The sequence below is a fragment of the Musa acuminata genome, chromosome BXJ3-6 (assembly GCF_036884655.1).
Source record: "Musa acuminata AAA Group cultivar baxijiao chromosome BXJ3-6, Cavendish_Baxijiao_AAA, whole genome shotgun sequence".
Taxonomy (NCBI): Eukaryota; Viridiplantae; Streptophyta; class Magnoliopsida; order Zingiberales; family Musaceae; genus Musa; species Musa acuminata.
In genome coordinates this window covers 4433161-4445416 of record NC_088354.1, presented here as the reverse complement: position 1 = coordinate 4445416, position 12256 = coordinate 4433161, and the positions used below count along the sequence as shown (strand labels likewise).

General features: G+C 37.2%; 1 protein-coding gene across 3 annotated transcripts; it reads left to right on the top strand.

The window, feature by feature from the left end:
• The first annotated feature begins 936 nt into the window (after positions 1-936).
• On the top strand, positions 937-11274 carry LOC135641509 (subtilisin-like protease SBT2.3). 3 transcript variants are annotated; one of them, XM_065156885.1, is made up of 10 exons: positions 937-2008; positions 2692-2845; positions 4799-5196; positions 5836-5931; positions 6016-6088; positions 6809-7091; positions 7191-7522; positions 9545-9815; positions 10234-10515; positions 10702-11274. In XM_065156885.1, exons 1-10 carry the CDS (start codon positions 1803-1805, stop codon positions 11133-11135), a joined length of 2529 nt encoding a protein of 842 aa, XP_065012957.1. In that variant the 5' UTR covers positions 937-1802; the 3' UTR covers positions 11136-11274. The 3 variants fall into 3 exon arrangements, with proteins under 3 accessions (XP_065012957.1, XP_065012958.1, XP_065012959.1); XM_065156886.1 differs by lacking the exon at positions 937-2008 and having other exon boundaries at positions 2706-2845; positions 4803-5196; XM_065156887.1 differs by lacking the exon at positions 937-2008 and having other exon boundaries at positions 2709-2845; positions 4779-5196.
• The last annotated feature ends 982 nt before the right edge of the window (positions 11275-12256 follow it).

The following is a 12256-nucleotide window of genomic DNA, read 5'->3' as shown; positions in this document are numbered from 1 at the left end:
CATGCACACAAGGTGTTTGTCTCTTCTCCATTAATCAAACTGCAAACAAGCTCACGGGTACGAAGTCTCTGCTCTCACCAAACAACGCCACTCGCAGCCTTCCTGTGGACCATCATCTCCAACGGCTCCTTCGCTGAATCCTCCAAAAGCTGTTCACAGAAAAGCAAAAGAGGAAGACGAAAAAACCCAAAAGGAAAAGCTGCACTAATCTTTCTTCCCCATTTTGCATCATGGGATGTTTTAGGGAGAAGAAGAAGCTGAAGAGTACGTGCAACCCCACCCTGGGTATTCTCTTCTCAATTGCTGGGTTTTGTTGTTCCTTCTTTTCATAGCACCAATTCTTTCTTTCGTACATCCACGTGAGGAGTAGTGCTGAACACACTCCATCATCCCCATTATTCGAGTCAGTGCCCACACACTACTGCATCGTTCTGCAAGAGCCTTTGGTTTTTTCCTCGCCTGCAGATCGAGTCGAGCCAAATCAGTGTTCTTCCGTCTTCATCAACCCATCTTTATCTCTGGATGGGTGTCATCCCATGGATTCAAACAAGCGTGTTGGAACTCATGTACACCGACTCATCAATGAGCAGTGGGACAGAGGGAGGACATCCAGAATCTATTATTAGGCACGTCAAACCTAATATACATATAATGGACATATGTATGTGCCTCTTGTGCTCCACTGTTCCTTCTTGTATCGATTCATTGGTGTAGCAGTACTCGTCAAGTACAAAGTACAATCATGGACTTCTCATCATTAATGGATCGTATTGGAATCGATATGATTCGAGATACATTTTGATTTGAACTGAATCCGATCGAATTGATGATGAGCTACGTGAATTGAACATGATCGATTTTGTGACGAATCTGATTTAAGATTGAACCCAACCTGAGTCGCTTGTTCTTGACGACCTACGAAGGTCCCACACCTCACCTTTTCTTCGACTCCCAATTAAGGTTTCCTTCATCCACGAAAAAGGAGATCAATCCTCCGATTCGTGAAAGATCAGCGGAGCCATGTCGATTGATCGAACCCACTGGCGAGCGATGCGCTCCGCAGGTGGCAACTGCAATCACCACCATTCGATTGCAGAGACCCTCGTCTTGATGACGCCACGAATCAAAAGCAATTACAAGGAGTGTACGCCCACCGCCCGGAGGAAAGATCGGAACGTTGGGAAGAATCTTACATCTCTCTCTCTCTCTCTCTCTCTCTCTGAAGACATTATTCTTGCTTTTTCTTTGGTGAAAGCCCGTTTCTTGTGATTTGCTGTGCTGTTGGCTCTTTCTGATATCTTTTCCTTTGGTGGCAGCAGCAGTGGCAGTAGCAACAGTCAAGTGCATACCACCGAAGCTGCAATTATAAAACGCTTCACACACCTCCACACCCCCTCCCAAAGCAAAAGAGCAAAAAGCTTCAGATGCCCTCTTTTCTCTCCACCGCTCTCCCTTTTATTTCCTCGGCAGTGGTCCTTTGAAAGGCATTCTTGGCTCCTCTCTTCTATGCTCTGTTTCTCGCTTCCTCTTAATGGAAATGTGAACCTGGGAGGTGCCTGAAGGTTTACATGAGTAAGCAAAGAGGAGAGTTCAAGATTGAGTTTTGGTTGATGGAAGATTAGCCTGGGATTTTTGTTCTTCTTCCGCTGCTGTGGGCCACATGAGCAGGTGAAGAGGAGAGTTCAAGATTGAGTTTTGATTGTTTTGGGTTTCTCCGTCTCCAGTGCGTTCGATTTTTGTTTCTCTACGGAGGGATGACAGGAATGCATTTGGAGAGTTGAGGGGTCGTTGACGGTCCAATAATGGAGGGAGTTGTGGCGGTGCATTTATTGGTGCTGTCTCTATTGGGTCTTTATCTGAGATGTCTTTGTCAAGAGGATGCTGCCGTGTACATTGTGACCATGAAGCAGCCCTCTGCAGCTCATTACTCTGATGAAGTGAAGAGGTTCGGGAGCAGCGGGGTAAGTGCCGGTGCCTCTGGGGCATTCAACACCCTCAACAAGCCAAGGTCCTTCCTTTTCTTTGTTTTTCTCAAACTTTATTATTTGCCTCTTGATATTGCTGTAAAATTTTCTTCGCAAAGTTTATGAACCCTAGTTTTGCTGATTGAAGACTATGATATCTGAAAGTTGTATATTAGTAAAATATGCTGCTATATAATTTGTAGAGGCATTATCCAGTAGATTGTTATCCTAAAAGGAAGTTAGGAGGAAATTGTGTTAACCCTGGTCTCTAAGCAAACTTGGCAAATGCAGCTGGAAATAAGCTTGTTTGATTTTTACTAGAGTTAATTATCCAAGCAATCATGTTAATATAGAGGAGCGTTGTGTTTAATATGTGTACTACTTTATGTTATAATAATTTTAAGACAGCTTTTGTTACTCATTGTCCCTTTAGTTTTTGTTGGTCACGAAGTAAATAATTGATGTATGATGACTATTCTATGCATTTATCTTCTGTGCATCTATTAGGTCTGCAGAAATCCTTCAAAATCAGGTTTATAACTCGCTTAATAAGAGTCTACCACATCTACAATCTAGGCACACTATATCCATATAGTTAGATTTTCATGCTATTGTTGAAGGCATTCATCTTTCTTGCACCTATAATGATGACACAGCTTTTATGCATATTCCTGATCATTTATTTTATACTTGAAAGTGATATATGGGTTCCATGTCCTAAATCCAGGAATGCATCACGGACAAATACAAGTTACAGTTCATATTTGATTCGGCTTCAGAATTTGCTACTGAAAAGGACATTGAGAGGGGAGAAATATCTGAAGCTATATAGCTACCATTACTTGATTAATGGATTTGCTGTGCTTATCACCCCTCAACAGGTGCTTGTTTGCTTGATTATATAATCCATTTCTTTTCCAGTTATTTCTTTTATTCTTGCTTAGTCTGGATCATTTTTAGTAGGTTTGTATGACAAGTGCAATTTTAAGAGAAGGATCAAGAAACTCAATCTAGGTTATCCGTGGATGCCAATTGTGTTGCTTATATTCTTATGTTTTGTGTCATTCTTTGATGTCTTAATCTGTTCTATTTGCACTTATGTGGAAGAGATTGTCAATCCGAGTCCAAAACCATGTGAATGATATCCTGGAAAGTATTACTCACAAGGTGGGCTCTGGTGTAACTTATAAGCTAATTAAAACCCAACCCATAGCTAATCTGGGACTAATGAGATCAGGGTATTACAATTTACCCTATAAATTCCTGATGTTCTTGTCATCTTAGCACATCACATCACACATAAAAAGATTCCTAGAATTTCCCACAAGTAATGTGAGGTGTGGTAGATTATGGTAGATGATGTCTAGTTTTAAATCCACAACTTTGCGAAATTTTATTTTTGTATCTTAATCAATTTGGGAGGTGGGCCTATGCTCAGAGATGGAAAAATATGCTAGTCAATGTTATTACAAAGAAGTGAACATTTGTTCTTATTTCAACATAAAATTTGTTTTTTTTTTTTCATGAAGATGAGGCCCATGTATAGGAGATTTAAAATGAAACCTAGTGGGCCATGCTTCATCAAACCTGATGCCTAGTGATGCTTTGTGTTGAGTGGGCTGTGGCTTAATTATGGGTGCTTTTATGTGGTGAGTCAAATCACAGCTCCTCCTCTTTTCACAAAAATCGCAAAATATTGTGGGCCTACTTGTATTCATAACTTTGAAGCTAAGATGTTCATATAACTTGTCATCATACTAAGTAAAAGCTTATCTGCATTACTAGTAACATGCTATTGCCATGCATGTGAAAAAAAATTCCTTAGGCATGAGACGGCAGATGTACCTATTTATAGATGTAATGCAAAAAATATATATCTATATATGGTTCAGATAGAATAGTGATGGAGGATTAAGGCCGCTATCCTATAACCTAAAATTCAGTCATGAAGATTCCAAAATGGAGGTGAATTCATTTATGTATATGTGGTTCAGCCAGAATCTTAATGGACACGCTCTATGATGTTAAAAAATTAAAAGCCAACATTTGCACAACTTGAATAGGCTTTTTGTGTTCGTCAAGATAACAAAGAAGTACGGTATAAGAACATTCATGCAATGAAAGTATGAATTAGACTGTGGTTGTTCCTTATCTAGATATATTAAAATGAATGCATATGGGTCTTCAACTTATTTTGATGAACTAAACAAAAGAAGCAGATGTTTCTTGAGTATAAAACATTTAGATGAATATAAAACTTTCCAAAAGACTGAACTTAAGGGCGATACTGGTATATGAGGAATGCAATTAATATGAATTTGTCAATTCTTTTGATTCTTCTATATGTATCTTTTATTTCTGATAATTTTCATGTTCTTTCTTTTAGTGTAAAGTAAGAAAGAATAAGTATCGGCATTTTCAGTTGCATGCTTTTAGTTAATGCATTTGAGGATACCATTCTAAAGTGGAATAGGAAATGTCACAATGCATTTTTTGCATTCAACAACTCTCCTATGAGTAAGTGATACGATTGATTTGTAGCAAAAGAAACCAAGGGACCTAAGGTTTTATCTTGTGCACTTTTATTCTTTTAAACCAAAATCAAAGTTAATAGACTGTAATGGAGAAAGAGTACAATAGTCAATAGTTGTTGTTTGACAAAAGAATGATAACATGCTGACCCTCTTTTTAAATATTATAAATTATTATCATTTTGATGCAATTTTATATTCTTCATATGTCTGTTTCTATGATTGGCAAGTCTAGATCAAGTCTTGATCTTAGCAAATTGCATTAAACTTTTATCTTATCTAGTGATTTGGTGGATATTTAAGGCAGACAAGCTTTCTCGGAGGCATGAGGTAGCAAACTTAATGTTGGACTTCTCAGTTAGGACTGCAACTACACACACTCCTGAATTCTTAGGTCTGCCTCATGGAGCTTGGGCCCAAGATGGAGGTCCTGAAGTTGCTGGGGAAGGAATCGTTATTGGTTTTATTGACACAGGAATAGATCCTACGCATCCCAGCTTCTCTGATACTCTTTCTATCAATCACTATCCTGTTCCTGCTCATTTTTCTGGTATTTGTGAAGTTACAAGAGATTTTCCATCTGGATCATGTAACAGAAAGCTTGTTGGTGCTCGTCATTTTGCTGCTTCTGCTATTATTAGGGGTATGTTCAATGCTACTCAGGACTATGCTTCACCATTTGATGGTGATGGTCATGGAACGTAAGTACCTTCCAACAACAAACTTCCCTGCAACAAATTTTGCAACACTTCCCTTGAAGGAACTTTCTCAATGCATTCTCTCTCAATATGATAAACATTGTCTTTACAAATTTATTGAAATTCTAAACTTTCTTGATTTACATATGTTCTTTTTCTATATATTTTTTGTTATAATGGATACATATATGTGATTTGTGTTGGTTCCATCAAAATGGATACTATTTGTTTCTATCAAATGAGGTGAGCTAATGTTCTCTGTTTTTTTTTACCTGATAATGCATTTAAAGAAGACAAAGGTCATTTTCCCACAAGGATAGTGCTGTGTAAACCTTTTTTGTTTGTTTGTTTTGCCTTTCGTGGTTTTCTGGGAGAGTGATATTTTTTACATGGCCTCTATAGCCAGTTATATATGTGTTAGAATACTGTGTAAAACTACATGAAAGGATGCTGATAGAAAAAAAGTTAAAGTCCAAAACATGACTAGTGAGTTGTTCCAGTAGGATGATAAAGGAGGATATTCCAAAGTCATATGCTAGGAAATTGTCCAACATTACTTATAAGCTCTGACACAGTAAATGATATATTCTCAGTTTCCAGGTCTGAATTTGTTTTATTGCAATATCTTTTACGTACATGCAGGCACACAACCTCCATTGCTGCTGGCAATCATGGAATACCTGTTATTGTCTCAGGGCATCATTTTGGTAATGCAAGTGGCATGGCCCCTCATGCACAGTAAGTCACCAATCTTATCCAATTGTAAATCAGCATATATTTCCTTTACACATAAGATTAACACAAATAATGCAAAATTTTCAGCATTGCTGTTTATAAAGCTCTGTACAAAAGCTTTGGAGGCTTTGCTGCTGATGTTGTTGCTGCAATAGATCAGGTAAAGAGAACAGTTGCTCTATATTCATATCAGTGGCATAATATTGGCTACTGAATTCAAGTCACTTCTTGATTATACTTGAATCAAATCCGTGTTTTCAATCTAAATTGATTACTGTGATTTTGGTTTTCATCACAGTGAAGCGAACTGTAAAACATAAATTGGATTTGAGAAGGTTCCAGATAAAAATCTGGAAGTCATAAGTGAAACGATATCATTTCTTTAGGAATGTGACCTTTGAAATCTTATGCAAGAAAGAGCTTGCTGCAAGTTCTAGAATGATAATAGTGGTTAGAATATCTGTTTGCTGATTGCAGTTTAAAGTATAAACCCATGCCATGAGGGAGTAATTTCTGAACTTTTTTTGTTTGTTAAGTTGTCTTCCACCTCAATGTGACGTTTTCTCTATTGAAACAACATTTAACAGTTTGCTATGCAATACAATTTACAGCCATTTGGGGTCTGCACATTTGACATGGTAAGAAAAAGGTTAAATGAAATTATTTCTATCATGGAACTAATAGATTTGTTGAATAATCTGGTAGTCATTTGTTCTGATTTGTGAAGGAGTCTCTATCTTAGCAATTATAATTTATGCATATATTATATATTCTCTCCATCCTCAAAACCTAGAATTAGGTACATGGAATAGTAATTTATTGGCTAAGCACTTTTGTTGCAACTTGCTTGGCTGGCATTTCTGATCATTTGCAATTGCAGGCAGCTCAAGATGGTGTTGATATCATAAGTTTATCTATCACACCGAATAGGCGTCCTTGGGGGCTAGCAACATTCTTCAATCCAATAGACATGTCATTGCTCTCAGCCGTAAAATCTGGAATATTTGTTGTACAAGCAGCAGGAAATACTGGACCTTCGCCAAAGAGTGTATCTTCCTTCAGCCCTTGGATATTTACTGTAGGTGCCTCTGCTCACGATAGAGTATACAATAACTGGCTACTGCTTGGTAACAATCTAACAATTTCAGGAGTTGGACTTGCACGTGAGTATGCCATGTTTATTATTTGAAGGTTACTTTGATATCTTAAAGTTCCTTAGTGATGCAATTTTATCATGTATTAATTTTGTTTCTGTATAACAGCTGGAACAGATGGCGACTCAATGTTTCCTCTTATTGCTGCTATTCATGCCATGAAAAATAACACCACCGTAGCAAATGATATGTATTTGGGAGAATGCCAAGATTCAAGTTATCTAGATGAAGATCTGATTGATGGGAAGATATTGATCTGTAGCTATTCAATCAGATTTGTTCTGGGACTCTCTTCCATCAAACAAGCATTGGAGACAGCAAAGAATGTTAGCGCGGTTGGAGTTATATTCTACATGGATCCATTTGTTACTGGGTTTCATCTGAACCCAATTCCTATGGATATGCCAGGCCTGATAATACCATCTACAGATGACTCCAAGGTACAGAGATATATTCAGAAGTATTGAATTTTTTAGTGGTGATTCATTATGGAATCCTCATAAAGTATTAACAGCATCAAAGCATATTTTAGTTGGATGCTCGACACTTCTTTAACTGAATGCTTGAGACTTCTTTTTGGATTATGTTGTACATTTCTCATATGAATTTTCTCCTTCAGTCCTTTTGAGCTTTTCAACACAATAGTTTGGAAGATAGATATTAAGAGTAGGATTGGATGGACAATATGATTGGAATCGACAAAATCAATAGGATCGATCAGATCAGATTGGTCGAGATATTAACTTAGGCAAAATATCAGAATAAAATAAAATTTCATGACATAAAAGGCATATATGATGATAGCATATCTTCATATTTCCTAACATAGATTAACATTAAAAGTTTAAAATTTAAAATATGATAAATGATGAAAAATAATTCTTAAAAAATAAACTATTTATATTTACTTGAAAATAAAATTGATCATATTGTACAAATGTGTTAGCATACCGAGTTACTAATATACATATGTTGTTAAATATTACGAAACCTATCCACACAGTTTGAAGAAAACCTTTACCCTACCGTAGCCCCAATGTTTTTTTTAATAATCATGCAGGTGAAACCTTAAGTGATACAAAGGCATAAAAAACTTTATTTGAGAAGAGGTCACATGGAATTTAAGATTAATATAAAGTTGCATGGCATTTCACTTCTCTATAAAAGCATCCCCATTTCCTTAAGAGCTACATTCAGTCCTCTCCTTTTTTATCACTGTATCATTTCCTCTATGTTTTACAAGATGGTGAACAACAAATATAAAACAAAGATGGCAAACACCAGTGATGGACGCTACAAATGAACAAGTACCAAGTGGGATGATAATAGCATTTCCTACTCTATTTAACAATCATGGTCATGAGTTTCTTTTTCTTCCATGTGGGCTTCTCACTTCTCCTTTTCCTCTTCCATTCATCCCCTATTCTATTTGACATTCACAGTTGCAACTTCGTTTTCTGTGTTCCTACCATCCAGACTCTAGGTTATCACATCATTTGATATTAGGCAAAGTCGACCAACTGTAATTGAGTCCAGTGATTCTATCCAAGCTGATTGTAAGGTTGAGAAATCAGCTAACTCCCTCAAATGTACCTAACTCAACTTCGTTCTCTCTTCTTTTTTCTGTTCTTTCTAGTAATTGTGCTAAACCCAAAAGCTTGTATATTAGGTCACGGTCCAACGTGTTCATATTTAGTGCCAACCTTTTATTTTTCTTGTGGATGTGGAACTATATCTTCAAGCGACGCATACATTTTCTCCATTGTTTATGAGAGTTCTATTTCCTGTTGTTGCTTCTCTGTAGCTCACTCAGAGCTACTCACTACACAACTGATGTCCAGATGTCCAAATCACACACACGCATATATATATATATATATATATATATATATATATATATATATATATATATATATATATATATATATATATATATATATATATATATATATATATATATATATATATGTATATATATGTGTATATATATATACATATATATACACATATATACATATATATACACATATATATGTATATATTCTCTTTATAAGTTTGCCAATTGAAGTACCTCCAGATAACCATTTCTTTTTTTTAATCTGATATATTTCTTCTGCTATTCATTTGCATGTCATTTTCCACACAGGTTGATTCATGATATCTTTTCTGTTTTGACTTTTAATTTATGAAGCAGGTTTCCTCTAGCAAAATTCTTGTTGTTGAATAGCTTGTTTTTGTTTGTGCATATGTTGCATTTAGTTATTTTTACTAGCTAGTTGTCTCCTGCTTATATTCTCTTCATACTTCTTGTCTTCTATATGAATATATGGTAGGTTGTATTTATGATTTTCACATTTTCTGTCCATAAAAAAACTATAAATTCATGACTTTCCAGCATTATTCTGATCCCATCATTGTTCATTATATGTTACCAATCATTTGTTTGTATTTTTGATGTTTAGGTATTTTTTGACTACTATAATAGCTCCTTAGTGAGAGATGACATGTCGAAGAGCATTATCAAGTATTGTGGTGTTGCAAACATATTAGGAGGTCTTAAGGCTAACTACAGCAACACTGCCCCAAAAGTGATGTACTACTCTGCTAGAGGACCAGATCCAGAGGACAACTCCTTAGCCGATGCTGATATAATGAAACCTAATCTGATAGCTCCCGGTAATTTCATATGGGGTGCTTGGAGTTCTGTGGGAACTGACTCTGCCGAATTTGAAGGTACATTCATGTCAACACATGAATACTATTATAATATTATCATTAGTATATCAAGAACTTCTGCTGAACTCGAGCCCTCGATGCAATCATATCACTGTTTGTCAACCATACTGGTGATTAGTTTGTGGCAACTGAAACTAAATTGATATTCAGTAGGAAATAGCTACCAAATTAGCTTATTTCATGATTGAAAAAGTGCCTGAAGCTTTACTTAGGCCATAAAGTGCATCCAGGAGAAGTAAAATCATAGTTTCTTCCATATAGGTGACAGACCTTGCCCCTAGGGCACAAATTTTAAGCCAGTGAACAATATCGAGTTCGGACTCTCGATGATCATTGGTATTGACTTTTACAATTACCATAGATGCATTTTGCTGTATTGAATTTACTTTTTATAGGGCTTTATCCTCATTTACAGGTGAGAGTTTTGCAATGATATCTGGTACAAGTATGGCTGCTCCACATATAGCAGGTCTAGCTGCTCTGATCAAGCAAAAGTTTCCTAGTTTTAGTCCTTCAGCCATTGCCTCGGCCCTCTCCACAACTGCCACGCTATATGACAGGCAAGGTGGCCCCATAATGGCCCAACGAGCTTACAGAAATCCAGATTCCAACCAGTCTCCTGCGACACCATTTGACATGGGCAGCGGCTTTGTTAATGCAACTGCTGCTCTAGACCCGGGACTTATCTTCGATACAGGTCAGTGCTGCTTCACAAACTACTAATAACAAATAATTGCAAGGATTCATGTGATGGCTTGTTGCAGCCATTTACTATCTACCACACATGCTATCTCTAAAATAACTCTAGTAAATCTTTCATTAGAAAACTGCAGTGTAGTGTGATTTTATAACTTGCTGAATTTAGTATCTCCTTGTGCACCAGGTTATGATGACTTCGTTTCCTTTCTTTGTGGCATCAATGGATCCGGTCCCATAGTACTAAACTACACCGGTCATACCTGTGAGGTTTCTAACATGACAGGCTCAGATCTGAATATTCCTTCCATTACAATATCACTGCTCAATCAATTGAGAGTTATCGTGAGAACAGTCACCAACGTAGCAAATGATGAGTATTACCATGTCAGCTGGAGTGCTCCATTTGGAGCTTCAGTTTCTGTGGCGCCGGCTCAGTTTTTTGTTGCAAGTGGACAGCAACAAAACTTGACTATTGTACTAAACGCAACCATGAATTCTTCCTTTGCTAGCTTCGGCAGTATCGGGCTTTATGGTAACCTAGGCCATAAGTCCATCATTCCTTTGTCTGTCATCTCTAAGATCACACAAGACACCACACCAAGGAGAAGGAAATGCTGACCGTTTCGCTTGCTTTGGCTGCCGGAATTGACCTGATTGTTTATTCATTTTGTTGTACATCTTGAAGTATCTTGGTGTAATTAATTAGCAAAGGGAGCAAACAATAATTGGAAGAATGTATATTAATCCCCTCTTTACATGACTTGGTTTTGCAAAGCTGATGATGGAACTTAAATATATCTTTTCCTTTTGCTTTTGTTAGATTTACAAGATTTAAGTGTATTACTTTTGATAGGGGAATTTTCCACCCGATGACAGTCGATATGTGGCTGTATATGTGACAGTCTGGTTAGTATAAAAGAGACAAGATTTAGCCTTTTGGTTATGGATTGTTCCATTAAGGAATATTTCATGAGATATATTTTTTAATCTGATATAAAAAATTATCTTTTGTACATAATCGAGATAATATGGTTTTGACTATTTTCACTCCTTGGGACTAACTTGAGCATCGAAATGACTGGATCAACAAAGTTCTCGGAACTTTGGAAACATGTGTGCATTAAGAGGATTAGCTGACTGTACATCCATAGATCTTACCAGAAATTGTCTCTTTCAATTTGCTAGTAGCTTTCTGAGCATAAACTGCTTCATTGTTGCATTCAAACAAACACAATACGATCCTACATATTGGCAGTTCTGTAGCCATTCAACTCATTAACGAGGAGAGGAACTCAAGCCCAGGATTCTCTCATGCCACGCTGAAGGAACTAGCTGTGCCTTACACAAACTTCCTAGCTCACTCGAACCATCTCTTGCTTGTCACCCGCTTGGACATTGCAGATGTAGAGCTTCCCATCTAAAACAGTTGCAGTACTAAGCCTGATTTCCCAGCAAATAGTCAACCTGTCAATTAGATCCTTCTGTTCTTCCATAGCAAACCCACCCATCAACGCCACGAATTCAACCAATAGTGGGGTTTTCCGTGCCACGGGACCAACCCAAATACCAGCTGCTGCTCCACCAACTCACTGCAGCTTTCCTGGGTGCTGTACGATGCTTACATGCTGAGACGTGGCCGTCATCGGAGTACTCGACATGACAGGTGCCCACGGTTTGCTCCTCCTTCCGACACCGTCGGTGGATTGCGATAAAAGCGCACGTCAATCTATGGATGGATT